The sequence below is a fragment of the Suillus bovinus genome (assembly GCF_016758785.1).
Source record: "Suillus bovinus strain UH-Sbo-P2 chromosome Unknown EDB93scaffold_1, whole genome shotgun sequence".
NCBI lineage: Eukaryota > Fungi > Basidiomycota > Agaricomycetes > Boletales > Suillaceae > Suillus > Suillus bovinus.
In genome coordinates, this window is record NW_024542057.1 from 749,957 (window position 1) to 766,986 (window position 17,030).

The following is a 17,030-nucleotide window of genomic DNA, read 5'->3' on the forward strand; positions in this document are numbered from 1 at the left end:
CATCTAGATGATGTACCAGCTATTGGCAGCCACTGCCTTGTGGACGGCTTAATCTCCATTCCGACGACGCCCCTTAGAAGAATGGTCCTTCCGCTTCAACCCTTGTAAGCGACCCGCGATACGATCTCACACTTTTCACCTCTTAATTTGGAATCCAATTCTTCTGTCATATCGTCATAAACTCTCCTGCTAACCGTGGGCGTGATTGATTGAGTTTGGTTTGAAAACTTTGTCTCACGAATTTGATCTTACAGCAAGGTCACCTACCTATAATTGGCTGGATGCTTGATAATTGACATGCTTTTGATCCGAGCACCATGGCCAGGTCTAGACAACAAGGCTATCCCTCTGCATATGTACATATCCTTCTCGTAGATCGGCTAGTAGCATGATCAGTCGTGTGTAAATAAATACACTCCTACAATAATATTCTCCCGTTGACGCCTTCTAGTACGGAACCTCATGGAAGAGCTTCGACACGCTCTCCCCATAATGGCTTCGCCGGATGACCTCCCCGAGGACGGGTCCGATGTCGATAACTTCGATCTTGGAGCACTTCGCCTGATTCTCCTTCTGAGGTAACGTATTTGTCACGATCAGTTTCTCCAGTGCGCTCTTCTCTATATTTTCTAGAGCGTTGCCGCTCAATATTCCATGTGTCACGATTGCGTAAACCTTGCCTACACCCGCCTCGGTGAGATGATGCGCCGCAAGACATAACGTTCCGGAAGTGTCGGCCATATCATCAATGAGTATGGCAACTTTGTCCTTGACATGTCCAACGAGAACCATGCGTGATACGGAGTTGGCCTTTTTGCGCTCCTTGTGAAAAAGAGCAAAGTCGACGCCTAAGCGATCTGCAATGGACGTAGCCCTGAGACACAATGATGAGAATTATCATAAACCTCCTATCAGTAAGCTGTCACCTCTTGGCGCCGCCCGCATCGGGGGAAACGATTACGACATTTTGAAGATCAAAATGGGTGCGTATGTACAGGATTGATGATGGCTCGGCGAAAAGCTGAAACGGGCACACGTGTCAAATTATTGCCCAATCTATGAGATGCCACAGCAACTTACGCTGCGCACGGCGAAAATAAATGAATGAGTGACCACACTTGGAACCAGGGTCAAACGTCAGACTTACTTATCTACTGGCACATCAAAGAATCCTTGAATTTGTGATGCGTGAAGGTCCATGGTCTATATCCAAGCTGTCAGCACATCGTTGAATTAGGTTGACAGAAGGCTCAAGTCAAAACAGCGCAAACACCGGAGCGGTGCCCCGTTGTTCCTTGAAGCGGGACAGACACTTACAATGACGTGATCGCAACCTGCTTTTTGTATCATGTTTGCTACGAGTTTCGCCGTGATTGGGGCGCGGCTCTTGTCCTTCTTATCTTGTCGTGCGTATGGGAAAAGAGGGACGACGGCCGTTATGCGTTTAGCACTTGCAATCTTGCAGGCATGGATCATGATACAAAGCTCCATGAGTGCTGTGTTAACTGCTCCGCAGCCAGTATTGATAATGTACACGTCGTTCTCGCGAACGCTCTCTGCGATGCGGACGCTTGTCTCGCCAATGCCGCTCTTGGTCACATCAGCTTTTGCAAGAGGTAGACCAAGGCTAGAGAGTGCATGGGTGAACAGCGCGCTCGCGAGTTCATTTGTATTTACCGTCGAGCAATGATCTCCGCCAGCTCGGGATGGCTGGTGCCTGTCAGGGTAAATGTCACTCCGTAAGAGAAGGTCACAAAAGTCAGAACCTCAAGACGAACCGGTGAAGATTTTGACTCCAGTTCCGTTCAGCATGATATTAATTTAAGTACAAGAGAGAGATATCCATAGATTGCAAGGGAAAAAATAAGAAAAGGAAAAAACCGCGGGGAAAACTAATGGTTATCACGTGTCACATATAATCGATCCTGTGACCGCGTGACGATAAGGTGAAACAAGGCAGGCAGTACGATGAAGCACAGGCGGCTGAGAGAATTATAAGTTACAGGCTTTCTTGTATAATTACATCATATATTACAACTTTGATTGAGGTTCAATTGACATAGGAGACGGGCCAATTACATGCACGCTGTTTGAACCATAAAGGTACAACTTCACAAGAATACATTTACCTCGTACAAATGGGAGGGCTGGTTAACAAATCTCCTCAAAATGCCATGAGACGCAAAACTATCAAGGGTATGTGACTCGTAGTTTACGCACGCTTTTTGCAGAATTTTTTGTGGCGAACACGCCAATCCTTCGCCTAAGTAGCGTTATAGTTAGTTGTCAAGCAGGCGACTTTCGTAGCTCACCTGACAGGCTCTTCCACAGTAGAAGGTGGACTGTTGAACAAAGTCAGTCGCAGCCTGAAGTTGACTGAAAATATGTACCTTGCATCCAGAACAAGCCATAAGCTGGCTCCGATCAAACGTCTCACCAGGACACTGACAGTGCGATTAGCAAGTGTTTTGAAGATGTCATGAGATCACCTTACGTCATAGTTTCCACAGACCATGATGTTTGCGGGATGGGACAGTCTAACTCTCCTCGCTTCCTCAAGGTCACCCTTCACTTCATACACTTGGCCAAGGTTCTCGACAGAGACTGCTGCATCATATGCAGAACCATTATTCATGCGGAAAGAAACGGCCTTCTTGAGCTGCTCTTCAGCATCCGTGATCTTGCCCATCTTGAGGTAGAGTTCTCCGAGTGCATTACGAGTGATGGCAGTAGAAAGGTTATTCTCACCAACTGAACTGAGTTTAAGATGGAGTGCTTGCAGGTGGAGATCCTCTGCACCGGCATAATCGCCCTGTCTAGAGAAGCTAAGGGCTTGGTTGTTTATTTCAGCCGCGCGTTGAACAGCCATCCCAGAGGCCTGGTCAGAATGCAAGTGCATTGTGAAGCCAGACATTTGAAGGATATACGGTGAGTACGATGAGATGGTAAAGGTACTGAGATGAGGTTTTTGTCTATTGTTCAGTTTGCTTTGTTGGGAAGTGCCGACATCCGAATCTCGCCCCTATCTGATGCAAACGATCCACGTGCGGCTTAAAGAAACGGCTTCGATTGTCGGGGAACAAGAACCTTGCAAGCAGCACATATAAGAACCTAAGCCATTAACTTTAGCAATATTAGCTTGGATCGAGGTGAATAACACGTTATATTGGGCCTAGTTAACCGGGCCACAACGAGACTTTATGCTTTTCTGACTGGTTTACGTGCCTGCCGTGACAGGGCAGAAACATATTTTGCCTCATACAGACAGGATTGGAGCCATGAACGTCTCAAAGTTCCACGAGACGTGAAATGTTCAATCTTGAGGAAGATCACTGATTGGGTATGTTTTGCAGAGTCCTTCGCCTAATAGTAGGTATCAAGGTAGGCGACATTAATTTCATTCAAAAGCTCACCTGACAGGCTTGACGAGTTCAAAAGTACTCGATGATCCGTTTATATATTTGGCATGAAGTTGAGTGCCTTGCATCCATAACAAAGGCTCTGATCAAACATCCTACCAGGACACTACTAGCAGACCATTAAGCGGGTGAGACCGGCACCATAAGGGTATCCTGAGGTAGTACACACCAGGTCATATTTTCAGCAGAACATAACGTTTCGAGGGTAGAACTGCCTTACCTTCCCCGCTTCCTCCAGGTTAAAGTTGCCCTGCTCCGTGCACCTGATCGAAATAAGCATCATGTGCACTGGTTTCTACCCTCGTGCAGATAGAGGTAACCTGCTCTTCAGCATCCGCGACCTGCCCATCTTGACGTATAGTTCCCCAAGGTCATTCTCACCAACTGACCTAAGTGCACACGGTTGAAGACGCTTTGACTCGGAGTCGGCATAATTGCCATCTTGGACGCACAGCGGTGGTATGTGTTGTGTTGTGTTGTGTTTGTTCCGTGGCTAGAGTGAAATCATACGCTACTATCACTCACCGCTAACAACAAGTGCATCAATCGTCTTTCCATCCAACTGTGTATACAACGATCAATTCCAAGACTGGCTTCCTGAACTCTCTTTACTTATTTCTTTTCTCTCTTCCTCTCAATTAAACATGACTTCTTCCTCGTCCTCATCACCAGAAATGCACCCTGCTCCCCCGGTAGACTCAGCTGAACGCTTTTCCTACAAACTTGCAACACATGAAGAGGTCCTTGAAGATCTATCTAGGTATATTCACTTCACCTATGTTCGATTTTCTTCTTACGTCACAAAGTCGCTTTCTTTTAAATCTCCCAGAGGAAGAACTATCGTCTCTTGAGCGGATATGTTTCCAGGTGGAGCAAGCGTAAGCCGCCCGCAGTGCTCGCGATTTTTTTCCGGCTCACATTTTTAATATAGGCATTGGTTCTACGAAGACTTTATTCGGGAACAAAATCCCAAATTTCCATCGCTACCGCTGAAGAAATTCTCCGCAATGCTTTTCCAGGCTTGTCCTCTGTTACATCAGTGGAGTCACGATCATGAACAAGCCTTCAATACCTTCATGCAATACAAGACTAGAGTCCCTGTATGTGGTGCAATTATGTTAAACGACACATGGGAAAAGGTATGGTGCTCTGGGTACTCAGGCACGAACACAACTTACTCGGATCTCTCTAGTGTATCCTTGTCAAGGGCTGGAAGTCATCCTCTGGATGGGGCTTTCCAAAGGGTAAGATAAACGAGAGCGAGCCTACCCATGAGTGTGCCATTCGAGAAGTGCGTTGTGTTGTCCACATTTCTGTCCGGCGACCTGAGATTATTCGCTAGGTGCTTGAGGAGACCGGTTATAATCTGGCGGGTCAGCTGGACCCTGCAGACGTAATTGAAATGTCGATCAAGGAGCAATGGATCTCTCTCTTTGTGGTACCTGGAGTCCCGGAAGACTTTCCTTTTAAAACTCGGACACGCAAAGAGATAAGTGTACGTTCATCTGGTTGCGCCTCTCCTTTCTTGTCGTAATTTTCCTTGCAGCGGATCGAGTGGTTCAAGTTAACTGATCTCCCAACCTGGAGGCGGAACAAAGCCGCACCAGGAAAATTTTATTTAATTTCCCCTTTCATCGCGTGAGCCTCCTTTTATTATGTGTCTATCAGTTGTCGTCAACTTCGAGTAGATCGTTGAAGGCATTCGTCACTGCAAACAAGCCTCGAGCGATGGAGGGGCGAGCTCGGAAGATTGGGGGGTACACAAGTACGGATAATTGCACACATGAGTCTAGTTCATCCTCGGCAGATAATGGCGAACCCCAGACGCCTTCTCCTCAGTATAGTGAGGCACTTCCTGCGACCAGCCGTCGTGTAGCTACCCACGAATCCTATGACGAGCAAGCTGTCGATCCTGAACAGATGGACCCACATTTTGCTCGTCTACTCAGTTCTCTGACACTTTCGGCTGTCAAGCAAGACGATTCAAAGCCTCAGCTCGTTCTTCCGCCAGTTAAATCCCCTCTCTCGGTCCTCCCTCACAATGTGACACCACTAGCCAAGCAGAATATTGTTGATTGGTCTTCTCGTGTTTCTGCCCAGTCAGGAACACCTGGTATGATGTCTTCTCCGCCTCCGAAACAACGGTCCTCAAACATGTCATCGCCTTCCGCACATTCCCTTCGAGTTCCCCAATCTTTGAGCATGCAGGCTTCCTTTGTCGAATCATCCACACTACCAACTTCACCTTCTCATGATCCTGGAACTCCTTCATCAGCAGCCCTTTCGACCGCCTCTTTATCCGCTGCATCTGCCACGTCATCTACTTCATCCTTAGCTTCTTCTCGAAAGGTTTCATTGTCGTCAAGACGTACGTCGAGCACTGCCGACATATCGCCCTACCTTCCGCGTCTTACCGAGGTTCCTGCCTCAGGCAAGATGTTGAGGCAGCTAGCCCTACTGGAATCAGTGGCTGATGAATCTTCACGCATGACCCCTACTCTACCCAGTAGGGAGCTGCCCTCTGGCAATACATCCGGCGCCCGTCGTCCAGGACCGTCGGCTTCCGTTCCACCACCTACGTACTATCCGCAGGCTGACTTTCGTCCATTGTTTGGACATATGCCATCAACGCCAGCTGAATATCATCTCCCACCTACTTCTCAGTACCCCAGCACCGGACATCCTCAGCCGCCGCTTGTTGACGACATTTTTCAAGTGCGACCACGCTCCAGTCAGTTTGTTGCACACGACTATTCCCCTCGGAATACTCAGCAAAGTCAGTTGTTGTCACTGCTGACGGGCCCCCCACCCCTTTCTGTCGAAATGCCGCACGCTTCTCATCCACATTCCTCCTACTTGCAAGGCTACCCTACAGTTCATAATTATCAAGCAAATCCTTCCGCACACTTCGCCCCTGCATATCAGGCCGCAGGTCCTCATATGGTAACCGGTTTTCCTACTGCGATGCCCCCAGTCAATGCTCAAATCGCACCTGCTCGATTCTCTGCCATCACACCATCAGCCCATACTTTACAACAAACTTTTGCCCCACCGCCAATCACTTCGCGGACCCCTGTTACCAACAGCGCCCAGCTACTTTCACTCCTAAATGGTAATAAATACGCACCTGCTGGCCATAGATGATTACAACACTATATCTCTGCTATAACCCCACCTTGCATCATATATTTTGCTTGTCATCAACGCCATAGTGTATATGCTACGCTCACTCTCCTCTTTTGGCACGCCTTTGCCTTTTCTCCTGCACTTATTCCTTGCCTTCAGTCCTTTACTTTTGAGACATCTTTTCTGTCTGTCTTTTTTGACTGCGGATTTCAATGAGTTTGACGTGAACCACTGTCATTCTCGTCGTTCATTACGTTTTGCTGTTGCAGTACAGTAATTGTTACCATCCGTTTGCCCACTCTCGACATCTTTTTCTGTCATCCTCGAATCTACAGTACTAGTTCCGGTGTCATCCTTGGTCTCGTCGCAATACCCCTTGTAGTTTTGTAGCTCCATCTTCATCCTAACCAGATATATCGCTGGCCTAGTCCGTGCTCATTCATTGTACTTGTCCCTTGACCGCCGAATTCAAGCCAAGTTTCGTGATACTCGTTTTGCTACCGAAGCAAGAAAATAAATATGCTGCACGAAACCGAGAATGTGTGGTATACATGCATGTTAAAAAGAAGAGACAGTAATCCGGGTCAGGATGTATGTTTGGTAAATCCCATGCGACGGGCATACTCTCGTTCCTCTTCAACCGTCAGTCGGTCTGAACCCGACCAATTCGCTGAACTTGTTCGTGCTCTAAACCGGCTCTGCCTCGTCCTGAACAACTCCTCCATTCGCAGCGGCCGGATCGCTCCGAATATGTCATCCGGGTCAACTGTGCTCTGCGTTTGCAGTGCCTGTCGGAGCTCTGGGGACTGAGCCCAATCAGGAGGATCAAACGTCCGCGGCCGATCTTCATCTTCCGAGTCAGAGTATTCGCTGTTGATGTCAGGAAGTTCAATACTCTCGCTCGGAACTTCAGGTGGCTGTTGCTTAGCTGCACGTATCTGGGCCATTGCACGCGCTGCCATCTGATTTTGCACCATGGCGGAGGGAAGCTTATCTTCGTTCTCCTGTGGTGCAGCCTTAGCCTTTCCCTTGGGAGGACCAACTTTAGTGGATTTCACTTCGGTAGCTGCGGGTTTAACTGCAGATGACCCGGCGGCATTCTGTGATGCATTATAAGTGGCAGAAGATACAAGCGCAGATGATGCGGGGACTTTTGTGTTCTTGGAAGCAGACGCAACTTTTGCTGCAGGAGTAACCAAACTGGATTTCGCCAACTTGGAAGGAAGGGTATCTTTCTTGTCTTTTGAAGGCGGCTTTTTCACGTCGGGTTTCTTATCGTCGATGGTGATCTTCCGCTTCTTCGTCGCGTCTTCTTCTGTCTTCTTAAGCACAGCAGGGGTCTTGAGAGGCCGCTTTTCCGTAGTCTCGTCGCGCTCACGTTTGCGCTTCTCGGATTCCTCCTTGATCTTCTTTTCCTCCTCAACAGCGCGTAACTTTTCTTCATCTGCCTTGCGAGCAAGCGCTGCCTGACGCCTCGCTTCCATCTCCTTGAGACGGGTGGCCTTTTTGTTAGCTTCTTCTTCTTGCTATATAATATCTTGAGTCCCACGAAACACTTGAAGGGAAGGTCAACAAAATACCTTCTTCGCAGCGACAGCTGCAAGCTGGAGGCTCTTGACCTCTGGCTTGGCCTTTTTGCCCGTACCAAGCATACTATTGACGAGTTTTGTGGCTTGACTGAAGAATCCAGCCTGTGACTGCTGGGAAGAGGAAGATGTCGAAGCTATGGATAATTGGCTCTCGCTCCGCGGAATGACACCGGACTTCAATTATTTCGGTGAGTATTGAAAATACTGACAAATGAATTGTACATGCCTCAATGTGAGTAACAGTAAGCTGGCCAGCCTTGAGGACATCACCCAGATCGCTCGTATACATAATTGACTCGTGGTCGGCTTCTGGTTCAGAGACATTGGATTCATTGTCCTGAAGTTGAGCAACGTCACGATCTATATCCATGGGGAAGGTACTGGGGATTACGGGTCCTTCATCTTGCTGCACCGCATTCTTCACTGAATTACCAGTCAGGTCACTTCTGGTTCTGGTGAGTCCCTGAGATTCAGTAGGAAGTGTACTCCATGTCATGCTGTCCTCCTTGTTATTGAAATTAAAAGGAGTCCATCCCTGCTCGCTTGCAGCCAACTTCTCCTCAAGGGGCCAACTATCGTCATCGTCATCTTCAGGTGTAGCGAATTTTGTCCGATGAATCTGGGACTCTGAACCGTCTGTGTATTCAGTGTCTTGGGTAGAGGGCATCCAGGCTGGAATATCTTCCACTTGATCAAAGACAGCATCTGACAATGTGCTTGCTTGTGAAAGTTGATGCGTACCGCCGACTTGTGGAGCAGGACGTGAGGAAGGAGACGATGTAAGTTTTGCTGCTAGACTCAGTGATATTGGCGGAGGAAGCGTAAAGGTTGATGTCGGCAAATTGAAAGAGAATTCTTTGGCGAGAGGAGCAACATGCTTCAAGATAGGAGGAGGCATGAACACGGGAGGAGGTTGCCTGTTAAACACTGGACCAGGAGGAGGAACGAAGCCGGAGCCAGAAGTACGAGTGGGTGGTGGGGAGTTGGGCGGGGTTGTTGAGACGCTCTCATCCGCTGCAGATGTAGAATGGAGGGCTACTGGGCTCTCATTGGTAGAGACAATGTCAGAGATACTGAGTCTGCGTTCTGATTCTCTTGGGTTAACGTTCTCAGTCGCCAGCTGGGGTTCTTTAGCCTCTAGTGCGGAAGAGTCCTCTGACTCTGTGAGCTGTTCTTCATTAAGTTTGTTCCTCTCCGCTACTCTTGCTTCCGCAGCAGCACGAGCTTCGGCAAGTGCAGCGGCTGCCACACCACCACCAAAGGACTTCCCCATGCTTTTGCCCGCGCGGGCACCAAGACCTTCAACTGTACGTTTAAACACCCCAATGAAACTAGCATCTTCCTCTTTATCGTTCAGTGGTTCCCAGTGCTCCTCAGGAAGATGCACAGCTCCAGTCGGCGCCAGAATGGATGAAGGAGCCTGAGTTGGCATAGCTGTCCCCTGGTTCAGAGGTGGGTCCTTCAAATTTTGCGGAGCAGAATCGGACTTGGAGGCCTTGGCTACTTTGGCTCTACGCCCCTCGTCGGTCATATCTGGAGCCAAAGGTGCAGCAGCCATGTCGCTACTTTTCCGCTTCAAAGGAGCGACAGTATTGCCAGAGGGACCCATTGTGCCAGAGGGACCCATTGTGCCAGTACCAGGGCCGAGAATGCTTGTCTTGTTATGGACAATGCCTTCCATGGCTTTCACCTCTCTGGCCTTCATTAGCCACGACGTACGTTTACCCAGTGCGGAAGGTTGCGCTTGTACTGGAGCAGCTGACGCGAGAACCCCAGCACCTGTAGATGGTTCTACTACGACACGCATTGACTTACGTAGCGGAGATGGAGCGCGAAGTGTTGGAAATTGCGTTGCGCTGCTCTTATGCGCAAGATTCCGAGATGGCGAGTCGTTAAGTGGAACTACCATAACGGTTGACTCAGGAGCAGAGCTGGACGCAGGTAAAATGGGCAGCGGAGCAGTCAATGCATCCCTAACATGCGTGATCGGAGAGCTGGCTGCTGTTATCTGTGGAAGTGGTTGGGTGTGATTGCCAGTGCGTGGCTCTCGAGCGTGGGTCGGTAAATCAAGGGGAATAGAATGTAAGGCGTCGAGGGGTGGTACCATCATGTCCTCTTGATTCAGATCATGACTGTCATGCTCGCCCACAATCGAGCCCGCGGGCTTGGGGTGCGGGAAAACTTGTTCGGCACAGTTGCTGTCTGCATGAGAACGCATGGATTCCGCATTCTGCTTGGCGTGAAGGAGGGCTTTATGAAAGCTGTTGACAGGTGGCTGATTCTCCTGGCTCATGTCCTCCTCCTACGGAACAAATATGATTCTCAATACCTCAGTCTTCAAAGAGATAAAATACCTCGAGAGACGAAAGGGTAGAATTTTGCACCTTTGCGACTGCTGAAGTGGCTTTGGTTCGCTTAGGCGCGGTTCTCTTTCGAGCGGGTGTCTTGACGAGATTGATGATTGCTCTATAAATGCTCAGACTAGATAAAATGATGCATCAGTTCACGCACTCTTGCTTTGGACCAGCTAAGATATTCTCGAGGTAATCGTCTAAGAAGATAAAGCCGTGTGTTTGGATCTGGTCTTCGAATAATTGCCGACATGGATCCTTTGCCATAGACATGCGAATAGAGGTTGTCCATGCTACGATTCCGGGCGCTGGGTGCGCCATACTTACCTTCGCGTTTGCCGCTAAACTAGGAGTTGAATTGAAGGTTGCTTACCCGTTTCGCAGTCTAGCTTACACCAAACAATGTATCAACAACGCGCACGTCACATGACCGCAACAAATTCGCGCCACTAAAAGTCCATCTTACAATAATGCATGGATCGACATATATAATGTATGAATAAATTTATTGAACGTGTTGTAGCATGAATTCTCAACTATCTTGGTCTAGTATACCATCACAGTGATCTTCTAACATTTCAAGGTCTTCCATGATTCCCTGTAACCCCTCGAGAAACTCCGTCCTTCTTTCTGCCTTTTTTCGATCAAACAACCACGGACAGTCAATGTTAATGCACTCGATTGGCTCGGCATTTGCGGACGACGCACACGACGCGCATACCTGTTGTGCGTCCAGGAGCCGGGCCTCTCCTTTTCGTATTTGATCGAGGAGGATGGGCATTGTTTCCCGGGGTATTCTCCGACACTTTTCGCAGATTCCTGTCATGAATTCATGAGCTCTTAAGAGAGGCCAAGGATGCGGGTATCTACCGTCTGAAGACAAGTCACCGCATGCAAGACACTGGGAACTCTGAAAATGTTCATCTATCTTCAACCGGTTTGCTGTGGTCCTCTGTTTCTTTGGAGACATTGCAAGAGGATTTGGATGATTGATTCGGATAGCCTTCGGCATATCGTCAAACCAAGTTCTAACGTCAGCACCTATCAAGTTGAAAACACGTTCAAGTGGTGGGATCAGAACACGGGATATGTAATAGGAAGCATCTAATTGCATGTGCCTAGATCATGGGTAGTAGTGGTTCAGATCCACGGCAAGAGCAAAGTTAAAAGCGCACTTCTTTTGCAATAATTCTTCCGGGGACACCGCCCTGTCCACAAGCCGTGTGTGGGGATCACCTCTTATGATCACGTATGGAATTCGGTCGCCATATTGAACCTCGTCGTTCTCGTCCTCTATCATTCTTCGAGCGGCAACAGCTACCCCAGGTGGAGGTGGTGCCTTTTCACTGATGTAATCTCGTTTCAGTACATATAACGCATCAATAGACTTTCACGCACGAATATGTTCCCATCTTAACTTCCTTTGCAAATATGAAATCTTGCATTGACGCTTGGTTTTGAAGAATTTTAGTCCATGACTGGTAACAATAGTCCTTTACTTGACTAAGATCCTGGGTGCGGAATAAAATTCTCGCCGCGAATTTAGGCAGAGATTCGTGTCATGAGGATACAAAAACTACTCACTTCAAACACTTTTCTGTCATTTTTGACTGAGCAGGTACCCCATCACGACGGACAGTTTCGATTCCCTTCGCATCGAATGTGGCGACAGTCTCGTCTGGATTTTCAAATTTGAATCCAACATATCTTTTCTTCGCCATCAACAGACATGGCAAATACACCTGGTCCAAACATTAGTAGTCCATTCACTCATTCATCTCGGAATGTATAGACCTTTTCAAATTTTAATTTGATAGGTGATGGATTCATCGCAGTAATCGTATCCGCCATATCATAGCCGATGTGGAAAGCCTGCTCCTTTGTCTTTCCTTGAAGGTATATGAAAAGGGAGTCTGTGTCCCCGTAAACAACTCTAGCTCCCCATTTAGCATTGCTATCGATGATTTCTATAGCCTGACAACACTGTCAGGCTCATGAGAAACTAGACGGCTAAAATACCGACCTTTTCCAAGGTTTCTCTGCCACTTTGTACAATACTGTCTGCAATTTCGACAGCAGGCATGCGGCCAGAGTATGTTGCGCTTGTATATCCATAAGTAACATTAGCGATGTATTTCAAACTGAGCTGGCGGGCATTCAGAACTCGACTAAGCGCCTGTGTGACCGTGGTTATTTTGAAGTCAGATTTGACGACATACACGTTACCTTGTCAGTTTTCGAACCCTTCATCGCCTGTTTGACCATTACTCGGGTGTCCAACAACTCCGTAAGCATGCGCGCAAGTAAACCCTTCCTCACTTCAGGCTTCACGTACATGATGCCATTCGGCGCGACTATGGTTGAGAGCTCAAGACGAGCATGAACCACAAAATAGATGACCAACCTGTTATGTGGTCTTGCAAATTTTCCAAGAGTCCACGTGGTCTTTGGAGATCCACGACACCAAACTTGTTACGACCCTGGAAGTCGACTATTCTCCCAAGGCAGGTCGAGTAGCAATAGTTGTAAGCAATCATAATCGACGGATAAAGTGATTGGAAGTCAAGCACGACGACGGGTCCATTGTAAAAGGCAGAGAGGGGTTCCATGATGAGAGGCATGCATTCTGCAGCATTTTGTTTTCCAACCTTGGCGAGGATGTCAACTGATTTCAAAGAATGGCATAATTCGAGCTCACATCCTGTTTGCTAGGAGACAGGAGAACAAAACTCTCTGGCTTCGCGATGCGGAACATGAATGACTCCACCTTGAACTGCGAGCCTCGACTGATTATGGAGTAAAAATCGACTCCAAAGACGCGCGCAAACTCTCTGTCGGCGCCGTATATGAGGACTTGGATTGGATCTGATTGAGGACTCACGCATTTTTTGTGGTTGTTTCAGCTTCTTGGAGGATCTCCAGTGTCATGATCGTCCGTTCAAGGAAGTAGCGAAGGACACGGGATGTGTGCACTGGATCTGTGCTATTATACCAAGACGTTAGGATCTCTGGGGTATAACGAGGGACCCTGTGCAGATGAGTAGACAAACAGTGGCGATATACTGGTCAGCGTACCTTCTACGCAGTAACTGGAAGGCTACATTCTCAAAAGAATACATGGAAAGTGTCTGCTCGGCTCGCATGATTCTCCAGACGTTGAACACATGCCGACCAGTGACCTTGAACGTGGTGGTTGTCCTCTGACTCCATTGATTGTTTCCTGCAGTATCATTCTTGTTAGGGGCTCGAGATATAAGCTCACCAATGTCAAAACCTTCACATATATTAACTACAAAAAAACTGGAAAAGACCTTGCACGAACCATAGTGATTTCCTCGAGCACCGAGATAGCCCCAAGATGTTGACTGAACATTCCAGCCGGCGATGATATCTGGATCAAACTCAACTACTATGTCAACCATCCGATTGAGTAACTCCAGTTCGTCAGCGACAATCTCCAATGGGAAATCACGTATTCGACGAGGATCCAGTTGCGTATTCTTGATTGCCAGGATGCCTCGTTCGTGAAACACTGAATGAATATTATCATCCCCGAGAGCAAAGAAAATTGCAACAATCTCGTCGATATTTGCGTCAGGTACTTTATTACCACGTGAAGGAACTAGCAACGAAATTGAGAACATGGCAAATATCCATTTCGAGGCTCACCAAATACTTCCAGGGACAACAAGGACATGTGCTGGGCTGCTCTGGTGGTAGAGTCAGATTGAACATGTGGCGTTGACTTCACGCCATAGGGATTCATTTGGGTACTGCCTTCGATCTATATACTCTTTCATGAGATGTTGCTTAGAGTAGTAAACTCCACTTACCTGAGAGTACATCTTGGCTTTTGGGGTCAGCTGAACTGGGTTTTCTTTCAGCCACCTTTTCACTTGAGTTTTACTCGGAGGTAGGGCTGCATACTCCCATCCCCACGACAGAGATATGCCTTTCAAACGACACGCATTTCTTCCCGTATGGGTCTGGCTTCCATGAGACTTCCAATTATCCAGGGTGTCCAGTCCGTCCCCGCCTTTAAGATGATACAGGAGACCTGCATATTCTCTTGGGTGCTCTGGAGCATCTGCGCGCTTGGAGTAATAAGGATTACGATAAATCCTTCGAGGGAGACCATAGGTCTCGATGGTCCTCACAAGTTCAGAGGAGGATGGTGGTGGTACAGCGAATACGAATGCTGTGGTTGGGCTCGAGGTAGGTGGTCTATGTCTGGAAAATGAAGCTCTTGGTAAGGTCAGCTGCGAAATATTTTCATTCCGTTCAACACAGCCATCTTGGCGTTCTTCTCTTGTTTCTATTGGCGTTGAGCGAACTGTAGAGCCCTGTGAATTCCTCGGCGTTCCTGATACATCGATCAACTGTTTACCTCGAAATAAGAATGGATCATCTTCGATAGCGTAGCCACTATGATCAGCTGAATTAGATGAATCAGGGGATAGTCCCCGCTGTGTGAAGGGCTCTGTAGGAACCATCGATAATAGCGCATGTCTACTTGCAACCATTCAATACCGATCAATGTGTGGTAGCTTCAACTTACGTTATGGGTGTGGTCGCATCGTAGGCGGCCTCGCTACTGATATACCTCATTCTCCTAAATATACGCAAGTGAATATCCTTTCTGTGAAAGAAAGTGTGCTCACTTGGCAGGAGTTGCTGGAAGCTCTGAAGATGATGAAAGACTCCTCGCTCGTTTGCGGCTGTGCCTACTTCAATGATAGCTTTTAAAAGAAGGGGTTGCCTACATGTCCAAATTGTTCCATGATTGTCGGAATGACTTTGTTGGGGGAAGGTCTCGCGTAGGAGAGCCAAATCTGCGGAGGCAGCATGAGGGCAAGAGCCAAGGAAAATAAGTGATCGAACCTTTCGTTCTCATCAATGGCAGCTTCAGCCTCGCCAGAGGGACTGGGCATGTCCATTTCAGAGTCTGGAGGGGGCCCTTCATCGACCAACTGATCAGCAGCAGCAGCAGCGTCAGGCTCTGCAATCGTGTCCCCCGCCTGCAAGTCCGCCCACTCTTGGTCTTCGCGGTCCATTATCTGACTCATCTCCTGTGTAGAAAGCAACATCTCGTCAACATCGATATCCGTACTTTGCGGTGGTCCTTTCCGATTCATCGAAGATCCATCCTGTGTCGCTTGTGCAAAAGGATTTTCCTTATCCTCAGCTTCCGAGATATGAGTGCTCTGTCCATTATGACCAGTAGCCTCCTTGCGAGCCGGCTTCCAAGTTCTCCACTCAGCCTCCCAGAGGGCTTCCACGCTCTCAAAAGTGGTCATGATCCATCTCTCCCAAAGTTCCCCACTGTCTATGGAAGTAGACTCGGAGTCTCGTTCTTTTTCAATGCGTTTTCTGACTTCCTCCCACCACCTCGCTTCCGCAACCCACTCGCTTCTATGGCCTCTCGATGAATCAATGGGAAGCGCAGGGGTTGGAGGAAGGCCCTTGGCAAGCCTTCGACGTCTTTCATCATCCCACAGTTCACGGACACTCAGAACAAATGGTTCAGAAGGTAAAGGCGGTGAGGGTATTGCCAGTTTGTGGTGAATGTTGCGTGCGGACAAGAGACGGCGGTTTAGAATTTGATGAGCAGCGACATCAACTTCAAGCGGCATGCGGGATTGACGAAAGTATGGTGATACCTGGAACGTTGCTGGCTCCATCATTTCAGTATCGTTTTCTTCATGTCCTCTCTGCCAGACCTCCGCGAGATTCATCCAGCCACATCCATAGAGCCCAAAATCGCACATGAACTGTAGGATGTAGCTCAAATGACTTTCGTAAACACGAAAGCGTGTTCGCATAACAGTTCCGGACTGCAATATAGTGACAGCACGATTGAAAAATGCGGGGTCTGCGATAAGAATCTTCAAGAACGGCGTATATGACGAGTGAAATCCATAGAAGTGGATGCCTTTCACGAGAAGTACACTTCGAACAAACTGTGAGTTGCGCGAATGGGGATTGCGCTTCATCGAGATGGCTATAGCATGGTTCAAAGAACGAGATAACTTTGCGATGTACTGATTCACTGACTGGAGTCAGTACGAAAACATCCTCGATTAATTGAATTCACATACCATTTTCGGGACTCAATTTGCCCCCATACTCGACAAAAAAATAAGGATATACCTGATGCACATGTACACATGCTTTCTTTCCTGTGGACGACGCGCCATAAATACGGATCACAGGCACTCGAGGGAGAGATGTGTTATCGAGAGGGCCAGGGGAGGCCACAGTATAGTCAATTTGGTTGATGAGTACTCGAAGTGTAGCCTCCTGCTCCATAAAAACTAATTGTTGTACAGTATGAACAGCGTGAAAGAATGTCGCTCAGTGCATGCACTGAATGCAGAGGGGCTCTACAATTGATGACTTGAGCCGGACGTGGACGCGTTTGTCACATGGAAACGTTGAAATCGAGTCACGTGTTTATGGAAAGCCGTGGCGCACAAACTTGTCAGAGTCAACGTCAACGTTACTCGAACTACAAAATCTACTAAAAATGCTTTCACTGGTCTAAC

The 17,030-nt window shown here is 48.0% G+C and overlaps 5 protein-coding genes across 5 annotated transcripts; 1 reads left to right on the top strand and 4 right to left on the bottom strand.

Moving 5' to 3' along the window:
* Positions 1-51: 51 nt before the first annotated feature.
* Positions 52-1,812, bottom strand: EDB93DRAFT_1260566 (phosphoribosyl pyrophosphokinase; the record flags this gene model as incomplete). The annotated part of the gene is made up of 7 exons (XM_041454174.1): positions 52-874; positions 927-1,021; positions 1,081-1,117; positions 1,148-1,203; positions 1,318-1,627; positions 1,678-1,717; positions 1,779-1,812. 7 exons carry the CDS (start codon positions 1,810-1,812, stop codon positions 448-450), a joined length of 999 nt encoding a protein of 332 aa, XP_041313603.1. The 3' UTR covers positions 52-447.
* Positions 1,813-2,212: 400 nt separating this feature from the next.
* Positions 2,213-2,914, bottom strand: EDB93DRAFT_1073340 (uncharacterized protein; the record flags this gene model as incomplete). Its single annotated transcript, XM_041445010.1, has 4 exons — positions 2,213-2,263; positions 2,313-2,342; positions 2,391-2,444; positions 2,495-2,914. 4 exons carry the CDS (start codon positions 2,912-2,914, stop codon positions 2,213-2,215), a joined length of 555 nt encoding a protein of 184 aa, XP_041313604.1.
* A 1,149-nt stretch (positions 2,915-4,063) lies between these two features.
* On the top strand, positions 4,064-6,230 carry EDB93DRAFT_1042642 (DCP2-domain-containing protein; the record flags this gene model as incomplete). Its single annotated transcript, XM_041444580.1, has 7 exons — positions 4,064-4,179; positions 4,226-4,297; positions 4,351-4,558; positions 4,612-4,710; positions 4,762-4,914; positions 4,966-5,057; positions 5,108-6,230. Coding segments are annotated over 7 exons (1,863 nt in total), but the record flags the coding sequence as incomplete, so codon positions are not given.
* An 899-nt stretch (positions 6,231-7,129) lies between these two features.
* EDB93DRAFT_1244640 (uncharacterized protein) lies at positions 7,130-10,806 on the bottom strand (the record flags this gene model as incomplete). The annotated part of the gene is made up of 5 exons (XM_041452235.1): positions 7,130-8,071; positions 8,126-8,308; positions 8,376-10,436; positions 10,489-10,600; positions 10,646-10,806. 5 exons carry the CDS (start codon positions 10,804-10,806, stop codon positions 7,130-7,132), a joined length of 3,459 nt encoding a protein of 1,152 aa, XP_041313606.1.
* A 158-nt stretch (positions 10,807-10,964) lies between these two features.
* Positions 10,965-16,897, bottom strand: EDB93DRAFT_1112357 (uncharacterized protein; the record flags this gene model as incomplete). Its single annotated transcript, XM_041448127.1, has 21 exons — positions 16,584-16,897; positions 15,367-16,534; positions 15,249-15,317; positions 15,147-15,203; positions 15,044-15,097; positions 14,873-14,994; positions 14,319-14,818; positions 14,155-14,269; positions 13,808-14,107; positions 13,561-13,759; positions 13,367-13,513; positions 13,184-13,316; positions 12,890-13,133; positions 12,712-12,839; positions 12,509-12,661; positions 12,280-12,459; positions 12,070-12,227; positions 11,884-12,015; positions 11,661-11,831; positions 11,356-11,603; positions 10,965-11,304 (listed from the first exon to the last, which is right to left on the bottom strand). Coding segments are annotated over exons 1-21 (4,772 nt in total), but the record flags the coding sequence as incomplete, so codon positions are not given.
* Positions 16,898-17,030: the final 133 nt, after the last annotated feature.